The sequence below is a fragment of the Syngnathus floridae genome, chromosome 17, assembly GCF_059516105.1.
Source record: "Syngnathus floridae isolate MCC-2025c chromosome 17, RoL_Sflo_1.0, whole genome shotgun sequence".
NCBI classification, from domain to species: domain Eukaryota; kingdom Metazoa; phylum Chordata; class Actinopteri; order Syngnathiformes; family Syngnathidae; genus Syngnathus; species Syngnathus floridae.
The window spans coordinates 2,996,964-3,024,107 of NC_142429.1; the positions used below are offsets into that span (position 1 = coordinate 2,996,964).

General features: G+C 48.9%; 2 protein-coding genes across 14 annotated transcripts in view; both read right to left on the bottom strand.

Annotated features, from left to right (window-relative positions):
- Nucleotides 1–372: 372 nt before the first annotated feature.
- Nucleotides 373–12,001, bottom strand: LOC148383195 (axin-2-like). 4 transcript variants are annotated; one of them, XM_088358050.1, is made up of 13 exons: nucleotides 11,677–12,001; nucleotides 9,843–10,776; nucleotides 8,522–8,617; nucleotides 8,218–8,340; nucleotides 6,556–6,658; nucleotides 5,072–5,188; nucleotides 4,843–4,983; nucleotides 4,261–4,769; nucleotides 4,010–4,183; nucleotides 3,661–3,882; nucleotides 3,474–3,599; nucleotides 3,197–3,373; nucleotides 373–1,459 (listed from the first exon to the last, which is right to left on the bottom strand). In XM_088358050.1, the coding sequence occupies exons 2-13, from the start codon at nucleotides 10,649–10,651 to the stop codon at nucleotides 1,333–1,335; spliced, it is 2,724 nt and encodes a 907-aa protein (XP_088214176.1). In that variant the 5' UTR covers nucleotides 10,652–10,776; nucleotides 11,677–12,001; the 3' UTR covers nucleotides 373–1,332. The 4 variants fall into 4 exon arrangements, with proteins under 4 accessions (XP_088214176.1, XP_088214179.1, XP_088214178.1 ...); XM_088358053.1 differs by lacking the exon at nucleotides 5,072–5,188 and having other exon boundaries at nucleotides 11,677–11,995; XM_088358052.1 differs by lacking the exon at nucleotides 8,522–8,617 and having other exon boundaries at nucleotides 11,677–11,993.
- A 175-nt stretch (nucleotides 12,002–12,176) lies between these two features.
- cep112 (centrosomal protein 112) overlaps nucleotides 12,177–27,144 on the bottom strand; it is a 51,015-nt gene continuing 36,047 nt past the window's right edge. For 7 of the 10 annotated variants that reach the window (XM_088358037.1, XM_088358041.1, XM_088358038.1 and 4 more), the window contains 5 exons: nucleotides 21,536–21,625; nucleotides 19,344–19,445; nucleotides 19,183–19,230; nucleotides 19,028–19,088; nucleotides 12,177–17,304 (listed from right to left, as the gene is read on the bottom strand). In XM_088358037.1, coding sequence (XP_088214163.1) covers nucleotides 17,165–17,304; nucleotides 19,028–19,088; nucleotides 19,183–19,230; nucleotides 19,344–19,445; nucleotides 21,536–21,625 — 441 coding nt within the window. In that variant the 3' untranslated portion in view covers nucleotides 12,177–17,164. Of the gene's footprint in view, nucleotides 17,305–18,605; nucleotides 19,089–19,178; nucleotides 19,231–19,343; nucleotides 19,446–21,535; nucleotides 21,626–27,144 lie in introns of those variants that run through there. The other 3 variants (XM_088358040.1, XM_088358042.1, XM_088358043.1) reach the window with 3 other exon arrangements.

The following is a 27,144-nucleotide window of genomic DNA, read 5'->3' on the forward strand; positions in this document are numbered from 1 at the left end:
CATGACGTCACATGTAGCGCCGGCGTTTTTTTGGGGGGGGGGTTGCCACAGGAGGCCAAGCGTGTAAATAGCATGTTTTGCCTAACAATCTCATTATCGCATACTTTAAGAAGCGTGCTTGGCTCGCGCATAAAAACACAGCTGGGCTCTGGCGGCTAAATTGATGCAATATGCTTTAATTTCCAACAGGGACTAAATTAAGAGCTGATAATGGATGCAAATCTGACAGAGATTTCTTCGGCGAGTTACGCTCACCACAGCAGGGTGGATGCGGATTAAAGTTACTAACACTCACTTGCACACATTCCAATTAATTTTAGTCCGTCCATACGAAGACTCTCCGTCGCAAGAAAACCATAGGAAGCCATTAGCTCATTTGAAAAATAGAACATTTTAATAAAGGCTACATCTCTTTATAATTACAATAATTAAAGTACCGAGCTCTATAGAATGCATAATTTACAGTTTTAAGTGGAGCCGACAAAGCCATGTAAAATATTATAAAACATAAAAGGATGATGAAACGAGATATAGATTAAAAAAAATGCATAAACATATCTTTTGTTCAACATTTTTAGGCCCCTTGTGAAAATCAAGGGAGTAACGGGACCCCTTAAAATGGGGTCAAACACGGCAAGAATCCATGTAGGCACAGCTGCTGTACTCCATACAAAATTCGTCATTATCATGCAGCTCTGAGTTGCACACAAATCAACTCGGTCATACACGTGCGCACATACAATAAGCACATTTGGGGAACAGGCTGTCGCGCTTTTGTTGCTCAAAATTCTTCAAGATGTAAACACGTCTTTTTCTCTCTGTTCGCGGAGGCGAAGACTATCTGTGCAACACCTGCGCCACTCAAACCAAGGCACTGTGATGAGAAGGATCAAGACAAGTCCCAGAGAGGAGAATTTGTTGAAAGTGGCTCTTCGGAGAAAATGAAAGGGGTGGGCGTCACAAATAGTAGTGGTAAATGTAGGATTGTTCCCCATGAAACAGCAGAGGTATAAGTGAAGTTTGCAGCCTAAAAGAATAATTTCCTTGTGAGGATTACAAAAAAAAAGGGTAGTTTTCTGTTTTCCCGCCCATCATAAGAAGAAGCATGTCCATGGAATTGTCAGGTTGTGGTGATGAGATAGCGTCAATAAATAGCAATTCAGATCATTACACTACAATACGGGGGGGGGTTTAGGCGTTGGGTCCGCTCCGTTCCACTCCATTCCGCTTGCTTGACGAGTGGTCATTCACCTTCACTCCTGTCGACACGTTTCTGGAGTGTTTTCTGGTGCACTCGAGACAAGTCGGACAGCCGGTCGTCCTTCATCGGTCTCAGTCCATCCTCTCCACCTTGCCCAGGATTTTGCCCTCATAGGTGGGCAACAAGGAGCCATCATCCGACACTTCCTCAAATACGGCGCCGCACTCAAACTCGTCGCTGGCCTTCTTGAAATAGTATCTGTGGCAAATGCAAAATTGCACATGATGTTAAGACACTTCTTCAACAAAAGCGGGGCACCTCGGTCAAAGACGAGTGTACAAGGTTCATGTGTGCCATGACTTCACTGGGCCGTTAATGATGCAACACAGCACCATCCTCATTTTTGAGGAAGAGGAAGGAGCAGGGGTGAGTTCCTAACTGTGTGTGTGTGTCTTTGTGTGTGCGTGTGTGTGTGTGTGGGGCGGGACTAAGAATTTAGTCATTAACTATGTCATGGAAAAATGCCTTGATTTGCAGTGTGTGTTCGACTGGAATGTGTGTGTGTACTGTTTTTTAACGAGAACACGCAATACTTGTAAAAAGTATAGTCTTGAGAAAAACATGGAAGGGGGGGGGGGGTTGCGGGTGGGAGTTGGGCTCGACGCTGGCCAATGAGCATGCGGGCTCCCATTAATGAAAAGCAGCAACATGGGAACGAACGTACAGGAGGCGTCAACGTGTTGAGGACACAAGACCAGTGATAATTACGAGCATCACTCTGACACAATGGTGAAGGAAAGCGCACGTCTTTCTACCCTTTTCAAGCGGAATCATCAAAAGGTCAGAAGATACAGACACACAGCCAGAATTTCCACTCCAACATGTTTTATGTGGCTACATCTGCCTCCCCCTCTCTTTTTTCTTTCCTTCCCTCACTCGCTCTGCTTGCACTGACATCTGGCACCAATATCGTCTGGCAGGGCGCAGCATTACTGTTCTTTGTTGAACCACTGCCATGTTGAAGAAATGACCCAAGTCCACACATTCTCTGGCTGCTAATAAAGCGCCCGCCTGTCGCTCCACTGTCTCTTGCCCCCGCATAAAAAAAAAGTAGATGCTAGGACACAGGAAGACGAGATAGCGAGCCAGAGGAAAAGCAGCAATAGCGGATGGGGTGGCCCAAACCAGGCTCGCTTGAGTATTTTGCCTTCAGAGAGTTCAAGTGACATTGCAAGCAGATCTGGTGCCATCTTGCCCCCCCCTTGAAACAAACTGTAAACATTGTCACCATACAATGCCGGCAGAAATGTGCAAACATCACAGTCCAAGTGGTGGGGGGAATAGCGGGAGAGGGCGCAATGACCCCTTCCCTCAATGGCATCAGTGAGGTATTTGCATGCTGGCCATTTGTGAGAGTCTTTGTTGGGGGAAATGAAAGCTGCCGAGGCTTCAAAGCGGCGTATTAAGTGTGCCTTAGCATGGAAATCAATACCAGATGGGACCCAAATCGGTGCAGTTCAAGCTCTCCCACTAACCCCCGACACAAAGCCACCCTCCCTCTTGTCCTTCTCATTCCGCCTCCAGAAACACACGCGTGCACGCATGCCTGAATCGGAACCCACGACTGCCCTCAACATACATTACACCCAAGTCATTGGGGCAGTATCGATGTTGCTCGGAGATGCTGGCTTCGAAGTATCAACACCTCGCCGCGTTGCCAGATCGCTAATCATCTCACAGCCGCAATGCTGACGAAGCGCTGTGGATGCGTGCAAATGATTCCTTTGCTACAACTTTTCCGAAAATGCCAAGTGCCAGGGTACTTTCGGGCGCTAATCGTGTAATCGAGTACGGCTGCCCCGAACCGAAAACGGGGGCAAAATCCTCTTACGTTTAGCTGAGGAGGATAAACGGAGCCAAGTCACCGGCGATGGCATCTTTTGAATTTTCGGTAATTCGCAATTGGCGAACTGCTCCTCAAGCGCTGGTACACACCTGTAGGTGCCCCTCTTGCGCAGCTGCTCCTTGAAGTGGCCGAGGGTGAGGCTGTGGCTTTTCATGGTCCTCCGATACGGGATCTCCTCCCCGCAAAAGAAGTAGGTCACCACCGTCTCACCGCCGCCTCCGTCACATGGCCTGTGGGTCGTCAAACTCTTTCGACACTCTGCAGTGCTGCAAGACGTCGAGAGGGAGACGAAAGGTGTGAGAAGACTGCCGCTGTGGGGGTCTGGTCTCGCCTTCTCTCATATTGTGGAGAGATGATGCAACATACTCGTCTGACTGGGGACTGGGGCCAGCGGCAATGATGAGGCAGTTAGCAGGAGACACGAGGGCGGACCCCTCAGTCTGCACAGGCACAACGTGGCTCTTGTCCCGCTGGAGACTGGACAGCGAATGCCTGCGGAGAGAGAGCATCATCAGGATTGAGCATGATTCAAGGTTTGGGAAGCACGTCGCACCTTTGCTTGGCGCTCTTGGCGGTGGAGACCTCCTCCAGTCGGCGGCACGCCTCCTCCAGCTGGGCCAAAGTGTTGGGAGGGGGCAGGGGGGGCATGGCGGGGTCTTGGACGAACGGCTGCGAAGGCTGGTGGCCGCGAAGATGAGCACAGTTTCCACCGCCACCCCATGTGTGAGTCTGGGTCGAGGAGACCCCAAAAGATTTTTTGCTGCTCTGGGCGCCACTGCAAGAAAATAATAAAATAAAAAAAATTACTCAACTAAGGACAAGGTCAACTTTCTTATCGTTCCGTTTTCCCAACAGCGTCTCGAAACGGGCATTTTGCTGGGTCAAAGCCAAACTTTGCTCACCTTGACTTGTGCCTGCCTTGTCGCTTGCTTTCGAGGATCCACTGCAAGACATTGCGAGCGGGGTCGGCCGTGTCGCTGGGTGGCTGGAGGGGGCCGCACACCTCGGCGCACCTCTCAGCCACACCCTCCTCAACCCCTGAGCGCCGCGTGCGTCGTGACAGAGAACTGGAACGCCTGTCGGCAAAATTCATGCGTTTGCTCTCGACTCAGACAGCATAGTGACCACGGCTAAGAGGAGGAGAAAAACTGACCTCATGCTGGCATCGGCCATGATGGCGCTGCACAAGTCTCGGCCCAGGCTGCGGCTACGCTGATAACCCTGGCAGGGCGGGAACTCGCCTCCAGTGGAGCACAGAGTGCGCACGCGCAGAGCCGCCTCTCTCTCAAACTGCTCTTTGGTCTTGGGGCTGGCATGATGGTGGATGTAATGGTGGTGGATGTGCTTGCTGCCCTGCCTGCCCACCAGGGTCCCGCCAGGGCCCAGGCCGAGCGCCAAGGCCCCCTGGTCGGGACCGGAAAGGGAACCCGCCTTGAGTCCCGAGCCGGCCCGCGTGAAGGGCCGATGATCGGGCGAGCGGGAGCGGGGCGAGTGCCAGATGACGGCTGGGGATTGGCACCCGGGGGTCTTCAGGACGCGCGACAGGTGCTCATCCAGGATGGCCTGAGGGTCTTCCTCGGACGAGCTGGGGAGTAGGCTCTGCGGGTGGGGGGAAACGTGCTGAGCGCTTCCCACTACCTCTGCGTCCTCTCGTTCCTCCTCCTGGTGATAAAGACGCACATTTTCAAGAGGAGCGCAAAAAGCCGTGACAGAGGTGTACTCGAAGCACACAAACCTCCTGAATCTGCTGCAGCCTCTCCTCCAGAGAGCTGAGGCTGTCCTGTTCCCTCTTCAGGCTCTCCAGGCGCGAGATGAGCTGAGCGGCAAACTTTGCCGGCTCCACCGGGACCCCTTCCTTGGGAGGACAGCGGGCACGCTGCAGAGAGAAGCAAAACCCTTAGTCGGGCCTCTGTCTTTGAAAGCGCTCCGAGACAGGTGCGGTCGCAGGAGGAGGGGGGTCGCACCGGGCCGGTTCCCTCGGCCGTCCTTAGCGGGGCTCTTTCAGGCCGTCTGACTTCAAAGGGTGCCCCCCACCCTTTATCAGAAATCAAAAACGCAGTGAGGGGCAGGGCGAGATGTTGCTGTCAGGGGAGATAGACGGGAAGAGCTTTACATTACGGAATAAAAAGGCACATGTCGACATGGGGTAAGGAGAGAACTCCAGGGAGGAAGGATGAGGGATTAAAAACAGACCGAGATGCAAAGATGAGCGCAGGAGGGCAGAGAAAAGGAACGTGAAGAGAGCAAAGGACCCACATAAAAGGTGCCACAAAAAGGATGGAAGATCAGAAAGGTTGAGATAATGAATGCCCCCCTCGCCCATCACACGCTGGGCACCTTTCAGCGACTAAAGTGACACAACACACACGCGCATGCACACACACACACACACACACACACACACACACACACACACACACGCACACACACACACACACACACACACACACACGCGCGTATTAATTTATTAGCATTTTTTGCACTGAGGCTTTCTTGATTTTTTTGGTGTTTTGTTTTCTCCCATTCCTTTGTAGTAGAGATGAAGGGGAGACGAGAGAGAGAGAAAAAGTCAGCAAAAGAAGCGTTCTGATGGAGCCCGAGGCTGCGTGCGGCACCGAGGGAACGGCAGCCATCGCCAAAAATCAGACGGGGAAACAACAACAAGGCCAACAAAGTGAAAAGAAAGCAAAGCAGGCGCACCAGAGAGGGAGACGACTTGCCAGAGCCAATCCGAACATCTCTACCCCCAAAAATTTGTGAGTGTCAAAACCAGACTTGAGGTTACACAAAGTTTATTTTCACACTTCTTCCCAAACCTCAAGTTAGCTTCCATTAAGAACCTTAAGCTCGCAACTCCCCTTTGACCCACTGAAAGCTCACATGACATGCTCAAACTCTTCCTTTCGATCCCTCACCTCAGGGGGTGGGGTGGGGGGTGCACGCTCTGCGTGAAGTTGTCATTTTCCCGCGCGCGTGCTCCATTTATCCTCGGATCAAAGCGCAGCGTTCACGCGCACATGCGCGGGAACGTATCTTTGTTGGGCTCATTTCCGAGCCCTTGGGACAATGCGACGCGAGATCTTCGCTCATCTGGCATCTGTGTTCTCCATATTTACATGACGGGTTGGGGAAGAAGAACCCTGGCGTGTTGTGAGCACGGTGGCGATAAACAGCTTAGAGACCTCCTGCTCTCCCGCAGACTTCAAGGAACCCTAATGGGGGTTGGAGGTGACACCAAAGGTAGCGAGAGGGCTCGTGCGCGCGGGTGGGAGGCGAGGTCTTTTGACGTTCCTCCTCAGATCTTTGCTGCTGTTGTTGGGATTGCCGCGCGCAACTATTCATAGAACCAAGAGCCCCGGAACAGAGGGTGGTATGGAAATGACAGGGGGCTACCGGGTTGAAAAAGTCTCACGTGTGCCTATGTGCATGTGTGCGTTAATCTACTTACAGGGAAAGCAGGCAGAGACACTTTGCTGTTCATGCGCACGTTCCGCTGCATCTCCCTCTGAAGCAGCTTCTTGGAGCTCAGTTTGTAAGGAGGAATGCCATCTCTGAAAAACCATCAAACACAGCGCCTGAATAATGTCTCATTGTCAGACAAATTCTAGGATCAAAACAGACGCAAAAGAAGATGCCGTTTCTCATCTTTCAGGCTTAATGGCAAATTAAATATGCACCGAGCCAGTTCCTATTTTGTTTCAGACCGAGTTCACTTCAATTAGTCGGGGTGTCCGTTTCGCCACGGACTTGGCTTGTGTTTCTACTTGGACGGCTTTGTTCATAAGGTGACGTCGGAGCACGGCAACACCGTTTAACCCGCTGATTAACTCAGCAAAGTGGAAAATGGTGGCGTGCGATCTCCACTTTGTGCTCTTTGTTTGTTCACCACCGCCGATGTCTTTCAAATGAGGACGGGCACCAGGACACCAGCTATTGGTATTTGAGCTATCGCATAGTTGTGTAGACTGCCAATACCGTCCAACGATACTTGAGGAAAAACAAAATAAATCGAACAGAGTAAGTCATCCTTGGCAGTAGTTGGTGCTATACCAACAGATAGTAATTTGAGTATTTTGCTCTACACCAAAATGAAAGAAGACTTGCTTCATATCCATTTCTGATTCACGGTCTACTACATTTGTTAAAAATAAAAAAAGCGAGCTTGAAGGGTTTGCAGTTTCAGGGTTACTGTTTTGTAGTACAAGCCATGTTTCCTCCTCTTTCCCTCGCTGCCTTGCACAATTCAGCTAGCATTAACCACAGTTTTGCTAACCCAGATGCCAACGAGCTTGTCTGAAGTTCAAATTTATCTTTCTGATCAATACCAAAGTGGCGCTAAAAACCTAAGGTTGACAGACCTTTCCGTTTTCTTTCCTTTGGGCGGCCACCAAATGGGCTGACTGGCACCTTTGCTGGTGACCGAGCCAGAAATGAGCAGCATTTTCTACTTTAGCTTTGAAATGCCACAGTCATGCGCATAAGAGGCGTAGCCCCCATTGCCGCCGCTCACCCACCCTTCCCCAATCTTCATTTGGCAAGCGCTGCCTCTGATCTCCGCACATCAAAAGGCTGGTTTGTAAGATAAGGTAATGTTTGAAGTCTGCGCGAATACAGCTGCATTCCCCAGCGTCCAAGCAAATCCATAAATAAGATATAAGCAAAAATTCCCCTTCCGCCGCTTCTCTTTCTCTTCCCACCCAACTGCATCCTCTTGCTGCCCCCCCTTCTTCTTTTCTATTCAGTTCTTGATCCGTGCATGGGATTCACACGTTTGTGGCCCATTAAACCGACGTTCTGATCAAGAATGGGCACAAATGACAGGTCTCACACAAAAGAGCAAAGTAGGGCCGAATGGAAAATGGGCTTCGGTGCCTTTGAAGCAGATACGCAACAGTGTAGCCCATTTCGGGGACTCTTTCTTTCCATCAAGCGCACCTATATATTATTATTATTATTATTATTATTATTATTATTATTATTATTATCATCACAGGGCCCAACCTGAGTGTCTTCAGGCGCAAGAGCTCGTCACAACATTTCTGGTTGGAATCACTCAAAAGCTTCTTTCGTATCCGCTCGGTTTGAGGCAAAAAGATGCTTTCCCACTTACACGCTGCTGTCGGTCACAGACATGTTGTCGTCCGTCAAGGCATCGCTGGACACCTCGCTGTCGTTGGTGCTGCTGACGGGAGCAAAGGAGCCCACATGGCAAACGTCTCCTCCCTTGGACCACCTGAAAGACGCCGCAAACATTCGGATGAGCAAACAACGACGCGCAACCCGAGAGCCGGGTGCATGTGCGTCGCATCTTGCTCGTGTTTTGTGTCAAAGGTGATGCAAGCCAAGCCCTTAAATGGCTACTAGGTTAAGTAACATTCAATTTCAAAAGCAGTGGGAACCCAAACGCCCCCCACCTTTTCTGTCCCACTTGCTCCGCCTTGAGAGCCCCGCAGCTTCCTTCGTTCGCACTCACACTTTCCTCAAGGTTGACGACCCGCTGCGCGTGCATCCTTGCCACGGTACAGGGGGAGGCGACCAGGAGGAGTGTCCAGGGGGAAAAAAAAAAAGCACAGTCGACACGCGAGTGTGTGTTGAGAGTGGGAATGAAAAAGAGGGCCGGGCTAGCATGACTAACAGCGTCTTGGGGCCCCGGCAGTGGGCTTGACCTTCACAGGGGCTCGCACAGAGTCAGGTATTTAACACAGCTGGCCGTGCATTCTTCCTCTCTCATTTATCCTTTCTCCTCCCTCACTTTATTTCAAGAGGTGCCGTAAGCCCCCAGCCCCCTCCTCCTTTTTTCAGCTCCTTTCCCCTCACTTTCCAAAAGTAAGAAAAAGGATAAAAGTGGAGAAAGGCGGAGGGAATCAGAGGAGGGTTGACGCAAACAGGAAAGAGGGAAGAAGGACCCGTGGTGGGGGTTGAGAGGGGGGGGACATTACTCTCAACTGTAGCTGCTGCCATTTGGGTTTTTTGTTTTTTTGTTTGTTTTCCAAGTGTCTAATGAGAAGATGCAAAGAGACGGACGGGGGAGAAATGGCTTCCACATGTTTTGAATTCGGACGACGACAAGATACTGAGGGGGGCGGGGCCGAAGAAGCGTCACACGATAGGGTTTTAACCCGAAAGTATCTGCACAGATGAACCCGCCGGACGACACATTGAGTTTGTAGGCTACGAGACCAAATGCGCCTGACCGACGCGTTATCTTGTGTAAACGTGCGTTTGCAAGCATGGCCCTCGGAACATTCGTGGTGAGAGACGACCCTCTGAGTTCCGCGGAATAATTTCAAAGCACCGGAAATGTGAAGGGCCAGCAAAAATAATGCTGCTGCTGACAATGGTGACGGGGAAAAAAACAGCAATGGGAAACGCTTCAGTCTTTTTTGTCTTTATAAATATCATCATAAAATGCATTGCAGTAAAACAGTGTCATGTGATTCTTTCTTTCTTTTCTTTCTTCTACTCTGGGAAGAGACGCTTCTCCGATTAACTTCAGTTTGAAATATCTGAAAATTTTCTGGGCAGGCTAGAATTCCTAGCCGTTTCCGACGCTTGCCCTAAAAACTGGACCTTCTGTATTTTCTCAGGCGCATTCTGGCTGAATAGGTCTACTGCTGGACATTTCCAAACACGCACATCATGGGATGCAAAAAAGTAAACTCTGTCTTCAAGATCTATAAAGATGGCAGCCACTTGTTACGATCCTACGCGAAGCCAAAGAATAAAAAGTCTTACCTGTAGCCCCTCTCCATGACCTCCAGCCCCTTGACGGTCACGGCCATCCGCGGCGACTTCACCAGCAGTCCCATGGCGGCCGCTTTGCTCTTAAAATCAAAACTCCACTCTTCTTCCTCGTTGAGCGTTGGCAGATATCCGTACACGACCTGCAGCTCGTTCAGGCCGTCGGGGTTGACGTGAATGGCGTTCTCGCCGCCGCTCCTCACAAACTTGAAGAAAACATCAGAGGACAGAAACATCTGGTAGGCGTTCTCCTCCATGTTGCTTTGGATCTCCATCTGCGCCTGATCGAACATAGCGGAGTCGATGTGCTGCTTCTTGACGTTATCCTTGATAAAGGTCTTGGTGGCGGGCTTGAGCTGCTTGGCCACCACGCCGTTGTTCTCGATATAGCGCTTGTAAATGGCCTTGGCCACTCGCTGCGTTTTGCTATCCTTCAGGTCCATCTGCCTAAAGCCGTTGCAGGCAAACCAAAAGTCCAAGGCGTCTGCGCACTTTTCGGCCTCCAGGAATGTCCGAAAGAGGAGGGCGCCGTCTTGGTCCCCGAGGAGCGAATGCAGAGACTTGGTCCAGCGGGACAGCGGCGAATCCGGTGAGGCACTCCCCTCGGGCTCCCCAAGACCATCCTCGTTCCTCCGGGCCGAGGGGCCCGGCAGGCCGAGCGCCACCGATTTGCTGGGCTCACGTTTCATTGTGGTGCGTTTGCCGGGGTAGCAGGGCGCCTCGCCCTCCTCCCCAGGCACCGGGGGTCGAGGAGCATCTTCTCGGAAACTGCTGGTGATGTGGTCCTCAAGCAGCCAGCTCATGGTTCTTCAAGGCGGCAGCAAAGACGCGTGCGTGCGTGATGATCCGCCGCCTTCTGAGCTTCGCCTGTAATCTTCTCACTCTCTTATGTCAGCGGGGAGCTTCTCTTGGGCAGCCCGTCTTCACTCTACAACACAAAGTATTGATCTTATCAAAACCTGATCCGCCTCAACCTCAATTGGAGACTGCTTTCCCCCTTGATAACTTTAACAGGAAAAGCATTGCAGTCCACACACTAGGAGGCAAATTCCGCAGCTCTATAAATATACCCATGCTTTCCATTGCTATTTCTTCCCCATTATTTTAACATATTGCAGGCACATCTTCCACTTAGTGGAAGAATTGCGAGAAGGCGCGATTGTACAAAACGAGAGTCTTATTCACACTTAAACCCCGAACCGCTGAAACCTGCCAAACGTCTTTGAGTAAGACCTGAACGATTCATTTGCGCGAAAAAGGATATTCACCAAAGGATATTCACCAATACAGCCAGTCCAGGTTTCTGGATCAGTCACATGTGCTTCACGTCTGTTCCGAGCAACAACCGAGTACCTGACAGACTCAAATGTGGGACAAACTGCACCCACAGTACTGGAAAAAACGTTGCCAAAGTGATCAAGTTTTCTGCACACCGCTGGATTCATTTTGGACTTTCTTCGGTATTCTGACGTCATCAAGAACTCACCTAGAACACCCAATTTAGGTGCTCTGATAAGTTTTTGGTCTGGGACGTTTTTACGTTCAGACCTGTGTTAAACGTCCAATATGAGTATGTAGAGTAGTCCTAGAAAATGTATTATCTTGGAAAAAACCGGACCTGCTGTCAATAAAAGCGACGCCAAAGTCAAAATTATTCGTTAAACGTTTCCTTTGGAGTTGAAAATGCTCTAAAATAAGCGACACCCCCCCCCCCCCCCCCCCCCCCCTTCCTAACTGGCTTGGACGGCAACTTCAAAGGGGAGTCAACGGCACATCAAAGTGAACTCCATTGGAGCAGAAAAGGGGAGGGAGGCGAGCACAAACTTACCATCGACCCAGACGAATTCGCTCCTCCAGTCTTTCCTTCCACGAATAAAATAGTCCCAATTGCATCCACGGAAGGTTTATAATCCACAGCGGGGAGGCCCCCTTCTCCGGCTTGCTTGGTCGCCACGTTCGGCTCCGTCCGCGAGTCCGTCCCGTCCACGCTTCGCCGAAGAGCAAAATGCAACTGGCAAGGGGAGCGCGAGAGCGAAAAGGGGGCGGAAAAACAGCGCTTTCCTCGCTCCTCCTCCCCGTCGTCGTTGTCTCCTCCTTCGCCTCCACCTCCCGCCTGCTCCTTTCAGGCTGCCATGGCTCAAATGTGGCTCTCCTTTTCTCCTCAAGGCGACTGCCTGCCTCCCTCTCTCCCTCACTTCAAAGTAAGTGCCGACCGGTGGGTCCTGGAAGCTGCATAACAACCCGACGCCGGCCGCGTCGTGTTACGCCCCCCCTCCCCCACCTTCACCCCCGAAAAACTCCCAACAAAGTAGCGCAAACGTGTCGTGTGGCTCCCTTGCGTCACCGTAGGCGCACTTATAACGGGAACGGGGGATAGGGTGTTAGGGAGGTTGTGAGGCGCGACTGTTGCGTGACCGGGACCTTATCAAAGGCAAGCAATCTTGCGCCAACTCCCCAGGGCTTTGGCGCGTCACAAGTAACTGATCCGCCGCCCCAATAGCATTATCGCCGCAATCGCTCTGTTGCTACATCAACTTTGAAAGAGATTTTTTTTTTTGTACCCCTCCTTCTTTTCCTCTGCATACTTTGCGAGATTAACCCGTTGGAAGCCTCGGGGATGCACAACGCGTGCACAGACGTGCAACGGCTCGCTCCGAGAGGATTTTTAACGGCGTCATGGAGCGCACGTTGGGATCCCTCTACCCAGTTTGTTTATGCAGTAATTCCATGCAGGGTAAAGTATATATAGTACTGTATTTAAAAAAAAAAAGACCCATCTGCAGACTTGCAAAGAGTAGACGTCACTCAACAGCACCCGCCAGTGGCGACACGCCCAGAAGCTGCACATCATGTTATTTTAGCACAAAACCTCAGATCCGGCTGGGATTCCATTACCAAGCCATCACCTTAAGCGATCAAACGCCGCATGCACGATGGCACTCGTACTTGTTGGGCTAACGCGATGTATTGACTACTCCACTCAGTTCACATCATGGTTGATGAGCGCGGACATCCCCAACCTCTGTGCTGGGAGAGAGCGTCCATTAGGAGTGTCTCAGGAAATGATCCACTTTCACTTCATTTGTTCAGAATCTATTGGTTTGCTCGTGATGTAGGTACAGCAACAGGCAGAATAATAATTGTGCAATTAGCTTGCTAACTGTTGCCATTCATACAACATTCCTGTGTTCAACCAAAGGGGCCCAGAATCCTAACAGAGGAAGTCATTGAGATAAGAACTTCATTATTGATGAATATTACATCCAGCTAAATGCAGAAACAAACTCAGAAGTCAAGGACACCTGGTGGCATGAACGTGCAGTTGCACGTTTTCTCACGCTGCATAAACGCGCATGTGCAGGTGTTGAAATCAAGTGTCCGTTAAGATACTCTGTGGAGAAAGATGAACCGTGAACAGCTCGGCCATCTGTTACAGGCTGAATTCGAAGCGACTCATGTGGGTCATACGGCTATAAAATGAACAATGCCAGACAGACGACGTAGCCATTTATTTAGCAACAGATAGCTGATGCAGGGTGCACTCAATGCACCGTAACCATTCAGGGTGATGAAACAATTTAAATCGCAGTGAAAACAGTGCCAGCCGGCAAGTCCAACGGCAACCGAGACGCACAATGCTCGATAAGGCTAAGCTCACGAAAGCTGCGCAAGAGTGCATCGGCTGACCTCCACCAGAAAACCCGCCGGGGTGGAGAGCAGAGATGGGAGTCACACATGTGCAAGTCTCAAGTAAGTCTCAAGTCTTAACCTTCAAGTCTCAAGTAAGTCCCAAGTCTTTTTTTTTTTTTTTTGGGCAAGTCAAGTCCAAGTCAAGTCACCTTATTATTGCAATTTTACCCGCAGAATCTGATCTTAGTAGTGAAAAGACAAGATATCAGTAACTTTAAGTAACCATCATTGTCCAATGTGTCTAACCTGTTTAAAAAATACGACAATAATTTGGATTTGCACTGTAATTACTGATATTCAGTAAAATACACCATGGAATCAAACAATAAAGAAATTACCTCATACAATGATTTATTGACAGCTCAATCCAAACAAATGAATGTCTGGTGACAGTGTCTGACACATTTGAGTTGCAAATATGAAAAAATAATCTGAAAAAAAATCTGAAAGAAGAAACACAAAGAGCATTAGAAACATTTTATGTTTCATCTGTAACATCTGGAAACACCAGAGCTCTATAAACTTCAATTTTCAACATTGTCAGAAATGTTTTTGTTGCATATTTCGCACTGTGCTGTCCGTCTTTTGCCGTCATAAAAGTAATTGCGATAGCCGAAGGTGATGACTCGCGGTACCGCTCCCGCTGACATGTTTGCGCATGTCTGATATAAAGGGGCGTGATTCTCCAATAAACACGTTCGGTAGGTAGCGAGGGCACGACTCATTGATTGACAGGGTAGTGATCCAATCAAGATTCAAGAGTTTTTATTCGCCACGTTTGAGCGTGCCAAACACGGAATTTGACTTTGGTAAATCACAGCCTCTGTTCAACATTTAGGTGACTAACAACAACACTCAGGACATGTGAAAAATGGCAGATATTCTCAAACATCCCCTGATCTTAAACTGATCTTAAATCATGACAACGCCATTCTCAGCCTGTGCTCCTACCGTGTTATCGATATTATTTTTTTAAATGTATTATTAATTTTATATTCAAACTGAAAACATAAACTAAATAACACTGAAGTCATTCAAGTCATCGTGTCTCAAGTCAAGTCAAGTCCCGAGTTTTTAACTTCCAAGTCCAAGTCGAGTCTCAAGTTTTTTCATTTTTTGTCAAGTCAAGTCACAAGTCATCAAAACGGCGACTCGAGTCGACTCGAGTCCAAGTCACAGTGACTCGAGTCCCCATCTCTGGTGGAGAGCATCGCCGGACCGATGGCATGGGCCTCCACTGACTGGTAGTGGGGGCCAGTTGGGCTCTCACGTCCGGCCTCATCAACGAGGCTCACGGGAGTTCCCCTTTGAGGTTGGCTTGTCCAGAGGAGATCTGCGACTGACTGCGGGTATCCTTGTCTCTTGACCCCCCCCAAAAAAAAAGACCTTTGAAAGGGGGCTTGCAAAAAAGTGTTTACGGGCTGTAACCATCACTCAGTTGGAGAATATTTTATTATTACCGGGACAGGTCACACTCACCCCAAGCTGCAAAGAGCACTATAAATGGAGAGCCCGCATCAATCAAATGTCTGTCCGCTGTCATGAAGTCGTGAAACACATCCTTTTCAACGACGAGAGGCTTTTTTTAATGGCGGTCGTAACTGCTACTGGCCACCTCAGTTGCCGCCATAAACGCCGGCGGGTGTGCGCACATCCACCGGCGCTGCCCTAGCTAGAGCTCGTGGCCTTGTGATTGCTAACTGGTCTCAATGACAGGATTGCGTGCCGCCGTTCCTCTCGGCTCGGGGTTAAACTCTTCTGCGAGACCCCTTTGAAGTATTCATCCCTTTATCTGGAGCCGAAGCCAAGAATTTGGGCAAAGGGGGGACAATGGAAAACGAAACCAAGAGGGAAGCTTACCGCAATTATCAAGCTGGGCCATGAGGAGGAAGTCAGCTCATGCGAACCCGGCGAGGAAAAGCCTGGAGATAAAAGGGCCAGTCCATGTAGCACAGGGGGTGGAGGGCAGGAGAGGGTTCTGTTTCAAGTTTGTTTGGTGTATACACACCCCGAGCCACAAGCGATTGCCGCCAGAGGAAATGGAGGCTCGCTCTTCAAAGCAGGCGACAACAAGGGGGGGGGTTCAACAATGGCCTCTAATGGGAGCGAGGAGCTGCATGAGGATCAACACAGCAGATGTGTGAGGCGATAAAGGTGCGCTTCTACAGAGCTGTTCTGTTCAGATCGGCGATCCTCCATCTTTACTGCCTGGGTAAGAGGGTGGACTGCTCATCCAACAATCCCAGAGCCATCCACACACCTATGGGCATATTCAAGTCGAGCGAGGCGTTGAAATGGGTTCAGTTGGAGGGGAATCAAGTTGCATCATTTGAGGCACCAATTGAGCCCAGAACGGTGCACGTTTCTTGTGTGGAAATAGATCAAAGTCGACGTGGGAGTCGTCGCCCACCTGTACAGTTTGATGATGGCAAGATGGACGTGGGAGAGGCATGTGTCAGACCAGGAGTGGGATGGCCGCAAAGAAGGAGACATGAAAGAAAGGCACAGATGAAATACAAAACGGGAGAGGGAGGGGGCGTTGAAGGTTATTTATGCCCCTCCCTCTTTTTAATCCCATTTTGTGCTTGACTTTTAAGTCTAGCAATGTATAGAAACAATGTCGGATGCAGCGTCTAATCCCGTTTGGGCCATGAAGCCGGCTGCGCTCTGACAGTAATGACTTTCATTTCCGCCTCTTTTGGCATTCAAGCCGGCCAGCACACAGTCGACCGGCCGGACGCCACTTTGTTCCGCAATGCTTGAGGGGATGGCCGCCCTCCTCCCAAATCAGCCTCAACCCCAAATGCCCTCTCACATCCTTAATCTATCACTTGAACCCTGCGGACCCGCTTCCTCCTTCGGCCTCCAGTGAGTTCATTAACTCAGTCGCTCTTTCTATGTCTTACCTCAGCTTCCAACATCGCAAAACAACTTTGTCGACTGCCCGTTTTATTTTATAAATCTATCTAGACTACTCTTAAAACGACCAGAAGCAAAATAAACTGTACTTCCTGAGGTATTCAGGATGTTATGTATTGGCATCCTATTATTGTCATCAAAAGCTCAATGTAAATTTAATTAATGATTTGCATAGTTCGTTCATCCAACCAAAAATCATTTGCTCGCTGTGTCCTCAGCGTTTGGCGTCTCTGTAACAACACATGACAACCCAGCAGGCCACGATTTATTCAGAGCACACCGCAGGAAGCATGTATCAGTTTGAACTGGTTTTGCACACATTCCGGTTTTTGAGAGCAGCCTTACTCGTAGGAGCGCTTGCTAATAATAAAAATGGCTGCACATTCTCCTCCTCAGCTGCAAGTCAAGTCAGACAATGACACAGACGCAACCTGCTGTGCCGTCGCGGCGGAGGTGATATCGCCTCTAAAGCCGCTTTCAAAGCACACAGCTGCGTCTCTTTTTTACCGCCAAAGTGACAGGCCGGGGACGGGGGAGGGAGAAAGACTCGCATGCCATAAATACCATAGCAACAAAGAATCATATGAGACGAAGGAGTTGATGGTGGACAGTAAAAAAGCGCAAGTGAAAAGTGTCACCGCCGCCAAACGTGTTCATTGACACGAGCAGGCAAAAGCGGGACTCAGGTGCCACGTTCAAGATGTCACTCAGGGCAAAAAGCAGGCCTCAAGTGCCATGCCCACATTCATGATGTCATTCAGGTGCCCGTGTGGAGTGGTGCAAAAAAGTCCCTGACCTTGAGTCTTTTTACAGCCCGCCTTATCTCGGCCTCTTGTCCTCAAACAACCTGTCGAAGGAACAAAAGAATGGTGATAACAAAAAAAAACTTTGAAGGGGAAAACGCATTAACCGAATAATCTCTATTTTGGATTACCACTGTGTCATAAAGCAATTTCATGCGGCCGTTTTTTTTTAACCTCTGCCTGTAAAAGACAATCAACGGGCAGATTGTCAGCAGGCAGCCTTGAGCGTCAGGCTACTGTCAAAAAGTCTTTGCGATGTGGAGATAAGTGGGCCGCTTTCATCTTTAATGGGGCTGCCCGGACGACAAGCGACCGTTCGTATTTACACACACGCAATTACCCATCTTATTTTGGCGGAGACAATCAATTAGCTGTCAGCGTAATAAACCGGAGATCAAAGCCACATTGGGCGTGAGCGGTGGAAAAACGCAGCCGACTCATTAGGGAGGAATCGACGGCTGCCAGGAATGCGCATTGTGCTGTGTTTCCTCATAGTTGCAGAAATGACTCATGGGCACAGAGTACCTAGAGTTTAGCAGGGAGAAGTTCTTGAAGACATGTCAGTTGACTGCTCAACAGATAATTGTTGCATTCAAACGGTGTCAATTTGAGATTTGAGAGCAGGGGATTTTATTTGTAGGAATGCGAGCGAATGCAAGGGTGGAGCGAGCCACGCTGCTGCCACTTGATCGCTTGACAGATGCCGAAATGTGCACCGGGTTTTGGAAGTCCACAGGTATTTATGCGAGCCAGGCGTCCATTTGATTAAGAGAATTGCTTGCGGAAGGCCACAAATAATGTCGGGGTAACCAATTAGAGGCTCATCTTTTTTTGCAGAGCTGTTTATTTGGAGGCCACGTTAATTGTTGTAGAAAAAAACGACGGTTTCGTGTAAAAAGTTCTAAAACGTGGCGGGTCACGCTCAGGTCGCACTCCAAAAAAAATGCCTTAACGTTTACATTCCTCTTTCTCAGATGACATTCCTTCTTTCTTTCTTTTTTTGCTCTCATCACTCACTGCGCAGGCAGCTGAATGAAGAAGGGCGTCACAGAAAGAAAGGTAGGCGTCAAGTTTCATTGGGAGACAGTCGAGCGGCTCTCGCACACACGCACATGTGGTGTAGGTGAAGAAAAAAACATGGCCATTACGTGCTTTGAAAAATACCTTTTACAAGACACAAAGTATGGATGGAATGTGCGCAGGGCAAAGGCAAAGTTACAGCACCTCAGCAAGTGCCAGGCAAAATATCATTGCGCGCGCCCCCAAAAAAAAAATGTCTCAACAAAGACTGAATTGAGAAAATCAAATCAATGACATTACGCAAGGGGAAAAAAAATTGTGAAAATGAAGGAATGTCTTTTATTAAGAGAAATTGTGAGACATTCCAACAAATGACATGAAATAAGGATTTAAGTATTTCAAATAAGTATTGACCTCAAGGATAAATCTTGGATATGTGATAGGCTCAAAAGTAATACCAGCTTAAGAAAATTGAAAGAAGAATAAGAAAAATTCGAGTTAAAAGAAACTACAACAAAAATAAACGTCCACTTCTTTCTAACGAGTTTGACACAATCGTAGAAAAATGAAATTAACATTCTGTGGAAGAGATTTATATAAAAATATATGATCTTTTTTTAGACGTAGCTAATATTGAGGCTGGTGAGTGTCATGTCAAAACAAGCGCTGGCGGCATCTTAGGAACTTTCCGACACCGCCAGCGTAAAATGAAGTGTACAGCGATGTGGCGGTGTGATCAATGCTCACATCTGATTGGCTGTCTACGTTCCTCTCGGACTGTTGTCCCGCGCCTTACCGGGTCGGCAACCTGCATAAAAAGAGTGGCAAAAAAAAATAAAATTCAAAATCGCCTTAAATCTGACTGGTGGACATTCTTTTGAACATCTGATGGACTAACATACGTCCGAGCTTTCCTGTAGGATGTCGGCCCTCCTCTGAAGGTAATTGACCTGCAACAGGAATAAGCATAATCAACGTAAGGTGAAGTTTTTGTTTGAGTTGGGAGGGGTGGTGTGTAAACAAGAGCTTGACGCCAAAACAAGCCAGGACGAAGAGTGGCCACCTGAGCTTTGAGTGAGGCGATGGTGTCCTCCAGTTCCTGTCGGAGCTCGGCAGGAATCAAACCTTTCATCTTCTCTTCATACTCCCGACACACCGTGGTCATCTGAATGAGCAAAAAACAGTTGAGTGTGGCCGTATCTTGTGACGATCGGAACCCAAGGGAGCTGCGGACTCCGTGCACAGCTTTTTCTGGAGCGGGCAGCAGCATCCACGCGAGCGCACACGCACGTGAGCACGTGCGGTCAGCAGGCAGGCAGGCATTCCCGCTCCATCCACTGCTCATGAGTGCTTCACCAGTTAGAGCGCCTTCACGTCACCACGGGGGAGATGGGGGGGGATCCGCACAATCCAGCAAAACACCCCCTACTGGCGTTGCTAACTCGATGACACGGTGCATTTACACAACGCATCATTGTCGCAGTGGAGACTCTGCGAGTTTGCTGGCGACGTCTCCACCGGGGGAGGAACTGGAGGAAGTCTGTCTTGAGCAAAATTACACGCCGACCAAACCAGAGTCTGATTATAGAAGCCGAGAAGGGCTTTCAAAGCGACACGAATGGAAGGCTCGCCGACCGGGCTTGGCATCTTGAAGCAGTGCGCGCAAACGCAGGCTTGCAGCTACAAAAGCATCTGCGGCGTGAATCCTCTTGCTGAGTCAGGGATTTTGGGAGCCCGAGTCTGACGGATGACATGAACAGAGGAACTGCCATGGCAAATTGCTGTTGGGTGGAAGCCTCCCAATACTTTTGCCTACCTTGACTTGCAGGCTGAATCTCAATATTCCCCATTGAAAATAAGTTGCTGCTTATGAAGCAGTAGCTTCTGAAGCATAGCATTTAGAAGTTTGAAAACAGCGAGTCACGTTGGCCGGTGACCGCTGAAATCGACGCTCATGTAAAACCGAGGCCATCCTTCGTGACAAAACCTTTGGATCCAAAAGCCGTTCCCCGAAGCGGCCGACTTGAAGATTTAGCCTTTTTTCAAACGTCGCTGCAGTTCCCCATCAAGATTGTTTTGAAGACTGCTCTGATGAGCGTTTTCCCCGCTCACTCATTGAGAAATTACAACATTTCATCTAAATATAGTCCTCAGATGGCGGGGCCCCGTCGCTACTGTCGCACGTCATGTTTTTTTTTTCTTTTTGACAGCTGCCAGCAGAAGGGAACAAGCCCGCAACACTTTGAACATTCAAGTGAAGTTTGTCACCTCGTCGTCGGGAAGGCTGACGTATGCTAATCAAGACGTTTGTTGCCAGGAAGACATTTTTGCGACACCAGCGACAAAAAAAAACTTGTGAGGAACAAGGCGGCACATCAAGAATGACGCCACTCACAAAGTTTGCACCGAGTCGCGAGCGTGCCGTGATTTGAAAGATTCCTTGTCTTGCTGAAAGGACTTGAGAAAAAAAAAAAAAGGGTGGAGAAGATTAAAAGTGGCTTCAGATCTGGCTGAGGGTGTGGGAACTGACGTGGGTTTTCCCAAACTTTATTGAGGGCAGGCACCCATTTAAAATCTTAAGGTGCAGATGTTAGTCGTGCCAAAGCTTAAAACAAGCGCCGCACATTCAAAGAGCGCGCTGTCAGAAATTTTTCACCTAAAAAAATTTGCCATTGTACAGCACCGGAGACACACAAATCGAACTTCCGACCTGACTGTGTATTGTAAAACTCCATAAGAGGCTTTCAGTACAGAAACTTGAAACAAATGCAATGTTGCACACGCGCATACATATGTATATGGATATATAGATTATGGCTGTCAGTCGACTTTTCAAATTAAAAAGAAAGTTATAAACTGATGTGGGTTGCCATTAGTGCCACTAAAAAAAAAACACATCAATAACGTGACATGCGGCAGGCTATTAGAAAAAAAACCACACCAATGACGTGACACGGGCCACCTTCAGCAGTTGCTGAAAAAATTCCGCTTCAAGTCTAAAGTGCAGATAACCTAGAGTCACTCGGAGCGACAAGCAGGCCATACACTTGGCTCTCAAAGGGCTCTGGCGGGGCCCGTGTGGACCCCTTTGTGTGCTGCGGCGACCTTGTTTGGTGGTCACTGCTAAGCGCTTTTAATTAATGGGGGTGGGGGGGCACATTAAATAGAAGGGCAAAGATGTGACGGATGATGCAACATTAAGCTGGACTGAGTCACCCCGGCGTGAAGAGATCCAGACGAGGGGCGGCCCATTACCTTCTCTTGGCTCTTCAGCTCTTTGCTGAGCAGCATCTTCTCTGAGCTGCGTAGACGCCTCTGGAGACTTTCCACCTTTTCCTGCAGAGCCTGAAGGCAGAAGAGTGTCAGCGCTTGTCAGCGGGCTGGAACATCAGCTCCAGGTGTGTGCAACGTGGAACTGACGTAGGACGAGGCTAGCGTAAAAGCCACACGGGCGAAATATCAAGCAGGCCGCTTGACTGAGAGCACGGCACAAATGGTTTCCGAAACACAATTCAGATTCAAGCGAGAAAACGGCTCTCAAACGCAAGGTCTCAAACTCGAGCCCACCGTTCATTTTTCTGTGGCTCACTGAAGCAAATAATAGTGCATCCACTTGATGTTGCATTTTCATGAATTGGATTTGTCTTCACTTGAGTGAGTTGCCATTGGCAAAAGTATTAAGACGGGAGGAGGAATGGGAAAGAGTCTGCGTCTCCACTGCGGCTCAATGAGCTTCCGCACAGCAAGGTTGCGACCGTCCTCCATTTGCTTCATAAGATAATGATTGGCAAAGAAAGGCCCCAACAAAAAAAGTGATCAAAGCCAATTGCTCCCTGTGTCTTGACGGGTAATTATTATGTCATGAGAGTAATTACGGCGAAGCTGACCTCATTTAGCTCCTTTTAAAGAGCAGGGTAGAGACTTTCTCACACTGGGGATTAGCCAAATTTTCGAGGCGCGGCCAAGCCCATCATTAATGCAACACTTATATTTATATTTGCAAGGAAATAAAAGCGGGGCAGCGTCTCGCATTCGTTCCAAGGGCTCACTTGATGACATTGACCAAAAGGGGCGGCAGCTTCAATCACTTTGCCTCTTCAACATTCTGACAAGAGAAGCAAGAAGGGAATATAAGCAATGAGTGAAGATAGTCATGAATGCATTGTGTGCGTGTGTGTGTGTGTGTGTGTGTGTGTGTGTGTGTGTGTGTGTGTGTGCGTGCGTGCGTATGGAAAGAATGCCGCGCATGAAACACAGAAGCAGATGTTTGGAGCGCACATGTGGACACTTCGTCTTTGATTATTGGGCATGAAAACCAGAGAGTGAAAGGTGCACATGTGCGGCACACACACAGCAACAAGTGTGTGTGTGTGTGGGGGGGGGGGGGGGGGGGGCACGTCTCCCCTTGCGGGAGTCGAGTGAGCGGGCCAGGTGTGAGTCCTTTTCTGGTGTGCTCAGGGGCCAGGTGAGAGGCATGACCACCAGACACCAAAAATCCCACGTTGGCGTGTGTTTCGGGCTCCGGGGGGCACGACACGGAACGCTCTTCAAATCTCCGAAGCGTCGAGGCTTGACTTCCAACCTGAGCTCATTTCAACAGCATTTTCCATGCTGACATGGAGCTCGGCAGGCGATTTCTATGGAGCATTTGGCTCTGTCATTTTCAGATCGGCAGAGCGTTTGTTGGTCGTCCCAATGCTACTTTGCAGACGTCCCGATTGGCAGCCCACATGGCTACAAACGTTGCCGGCGATTTCGTCATTCCATTTTGTTTATCGTCAACCAAAGGCTGCAAAAAAACAAGAGGGAGTGCAAGCCGACGGATCGACACGCTTGTTATGTGAGGGAAAGCTAAACTTGTCTCTGAAACTGGCATATTCCAATCGATTGCTCACACCTCAACTCAAACCGACGATCTCGAGGGACTTCAACCCACTCCATTTCTTTACTTGGATTGCAGTTGAGACTGTTCAAATGTTCCCTGAAACAATGTGCTCACGCTTCATAATTGATTGCTATCATGACTATTGTTTACTTTGGGAAAATGTGTCATGTGATCAGCGTCACGAACCGCATCGCATGCCATATCAAAAAGTTAACAAGGTGCAGCGGTGCAAAAGTCCCCGTTTCGCCAGTTCAACCACTGCAGCGCGGTTATTACGCAAAGCCTTTTCAACTTAACATCAAACAAACAAACAAACAAACAAACAAACAAACGGCAGTGGCGGCTTTAGGGCGTCATTTTTCATGTCACGTCAAGGGAAATGTGACTGACAGCTTGCAAACATTGCCGACACCCAAAAAGATTTTTAGCGTGAATGCTGTGTTAAATAAAGTTTGGAAGCAGCCATTTCGGATGAATTCCAGAGCTCCAACTTTGACCAACTCCTACTACCCAATGAGTCTCAGCATGGGCGGCATTCTTTTGAAAACCTAAAGTTGCCTTGTTATGCAAACCTTCAAACTGAAAAAAAAAAGGTGGTGGCTCTCAGGTGTGGTTTTTCCATCCCCCAAAACGTGACAAGGTGACTTAACAGCTTGTAAACAATCGTGGCGCACAAAGAGATCAGGCTGCACGCCGCCAAAGAAGCATTGTGTTTTTTGTTTTAAACCAGAATCAGGCGGGCTGTAGGAACAGGACTGATGACTCTTGGTGCTCATGATCTATCTGATTGGCCTACCTTTTAAGCCATACCCTAGAACAACAAAAAAATGATGGCCAATGAGGTATGTTCATGACCATTAGGGCAAACAGAATAAAAAAAAAAAAACAGGTAGGCATTTGAGCATAGTTGCCTGAAGAAACCGCCCTGACTGGTTTAGTCTGAAATATTTAGTCTGAAATGGCAGGCTGCATCCTCCGAAAGAGTCCTTTCGAGGCTGCCGCCCGGGAAGTTCCAAATTCGCCCCATGGAGGATGCGGCCTCGAAATTTGAACATGACTGAAGTCAGCAAGTTTCTTGTAAGATGAGGGATGTTGATTGGCCAACAGCTGCCCTGCCAACCCTGCTCAGTACATGGGGCCTTTTTCAACTGCATGCGGCTGTTTCATGAGAAGATGCCAGACATATGTATAAATCAACTTGGAAAGCACGCAGAGTATCCAGTGGGAGCGTAAACTCAACATGGATCCCCGCTGTCCCGGAAGAGGATGAGCAAGCGTGACGAGCCAACAACAACCCCTCCCCTGACCCCCAGCCACATCTTTGCAATAAAACCACTTGTGATTCCCGCAAGTGTGACACAGCAATTTTGCAGGTCTTCTGGGAAGCGAGACTTTCTTGTGGGCCTTGCTGGTGTCATGTTTTGTCTCTTTCATGTGGCTTCTGTATTTATGCGCTTCAAAAACATCTCTGAGGGTTGAAGTCATTACAATAATAGGGACTAATCGAGAGTCCAAATCGTTCCCCTGATGAATCATACAAAGACGGTGGAAATGTTTCGCTGCTAAAGCGGGCAGACAGAAGAGATAGTGATGATGTACACGGCAAAAACACCCACATATCATATTTAGTCCAATAAACGTCACATCCAAAGATCTGAAGAAAACACGATAGCTATTACTCAATATGTTGCGTCTGTCTCCATAGCTCTCCAACCGCTCAGAAAAACGAATGCCGGTTTCGTTTTTGTAGGCGTTCCGATCGTCAGAGGAAACCGTTTTCAAAACGCACTGCTCTACGAAAGAGCACTTATTGACATGCAGGCTCGTACGTATGTGCTGCAACAAACAAACAAACGCATGTTTCGCTCATTTTTTACACTTGCAAGAAAGTCCAGAGTGTTCATGTGAGTGTGTTCGTGTCTGTAGAGGATTGTGGTTAACTGTGTCCAGATGCTGAGAGTGATGTGGCCTTTATCTGCCATACATCTTTGCAAAACAGACCGGCAAAAAGTGGGAGGATCTCATTTGCTCAGAGAAAACTGGCAAGAGAGAGAGAGAGAGAGAGAGAGAGAGAGAGAGAGAGAGAGAGAGAGAGAGAGAGAGAGAGAGAGAGAGAGAGAGAGAGAGAGAGAGAGAGAGAGAGAGAGCGAGAGAGAGCGAGAGAGAGCGAGAGAGAGCGAGAGAGAGAGAGAGAGAGAGAGAGAGAGAGAGAGAGAGTGCGAGGGAGAGCAAGAGAGGGAGTGAGACAGAGAGAGGAAGAGAGAGAAAGTGATCGCAGGAAAGAAAAAAGGAGAAAAGGTGAAGAAGAAAGGTTGCAGACCATCTGAAGGGTGAGAAGCAAATCCACTTGATCGCCTTGAAACAACGGCTACTCGACTGAAACAAGCCTGTTGCTGCGGCTTGTGCAGCAACTGACGCACACAGACAAACTTCACCGAGATGTGCGCACTAAAGCATCAAGTGAGCGCCGGTATGATCTCGCCCTTCTGTGACGCCTTTCCTGGGTGGTCTCCTCCTAGCGCAGATAAGCGAGGCCAGTCCAGCGTGGTGCGTCTCCCAGTGGGAGAAGGGGGAGGGGAAAGAAAAATGCCAGTGGCCTCTTTAAACGTGACTTTTTTTGTTCGGAGCCGCTTGAAGTGCGGCGGGCGGGGGCCTTCTATTTGCAGAGACCTGTCAGAAGTTTCTCCCAAAATCGAGATTAAAGAGAAGACACTCAAGCTGCAGCCAGGAAAAACCTGCATGCGCGTGCGCACTTGCGCACGCACACACGCAAGCAGCAGTAGTGGAGGTGTGCAGGAGGGTCTACTGAACTGCTTGTAAATAATAGAGGAGAGACGGACTGCTAGACATGAGTACAGATTTTCTTTGAACTGCACTTGAGTCAAAAGGATGTAGGGAAAAGTAAAGAAGTGAGGAGGAGGAGGAGGAGGAGGAGAAGTGGTCTCCCTCCTGAGGTGTCAGAGGGGAGAAACTTCTCCCCACCTCTCCCACTCCGCTGCTGTCCATTGTGACGCCACTGATGTCCAGTCATAAAGACACATCACAAAGGCCGTAAGGGGGACGCACTGCACTGTTCTCGCTCTCTCAGCTGAGCCGCTGCGAGCATCAGTAGAAAGAGAATTGGAAACCAAGCTAAATGCACCGTACGTCCACCCGTGCGCTCTGCGAGCTTTGTGTCTCAGGTTGATCAAGTTCTGTAGCTCTGGGGATGCCAAGTACATTTAGCCCAGTCCTTCTCAAATAGTGGGGCGCGGCCCCGATGCAATTTGGTGACCCCGGGGAACATGCATTTTGCTGGCTGTACTAGACTAAAGGGTAATTACACATCCACGGTAGTAGGTAGGAGTGGTGGTATCATTGTAAGAGTGTGCAGAGGGAGTATTCGCTCTATAGTGTTGAGCGCACGGAACATACGCACACACAGTACAGAGCAGGCAATAAAAAGTGCAGTGGGACACCATGGAGAAATATTTAACAGGGTTGAAAAGAACGGCGGAGAGAGACGGAGATGAGAGAAATGAGAGTCACCCGAAAGCTAAGACAAGGAAATATGACGAAGCGTATGTAGTGTACTTTAGTGTGGCTACGGTGGGAGACGAGGAAAGACTGGTGTGTTTACTCTGCCTTAAAATGTTGGCAGCGGATAGTATGAAGCCAAAACTATTAAGGCGGCACTTAAAGACATTGCACCCCAATCACGCTGATTGAGTTTTTTTCAGCGAAAACGGGCTGAATATTGCCAACAATCATCCTGTTTTGTGAACCCTACTCCAGTCAATCAGCAAGCACTGTAAGCATCATATAAAGCAGCGTACCATATTGCTCAGTGCAAAAAAAACCCACACCATTGCAGAAGAGCTGATACTACCTGCAGCCGTGGAATGCTGCCTCACTTTGATTAAAAAACAGCACAAATTGTTTTATTCATTTTTGTTTTGTAGGTTAAAATGTTTTATATATTGTGCTCCTGAGTTAATGT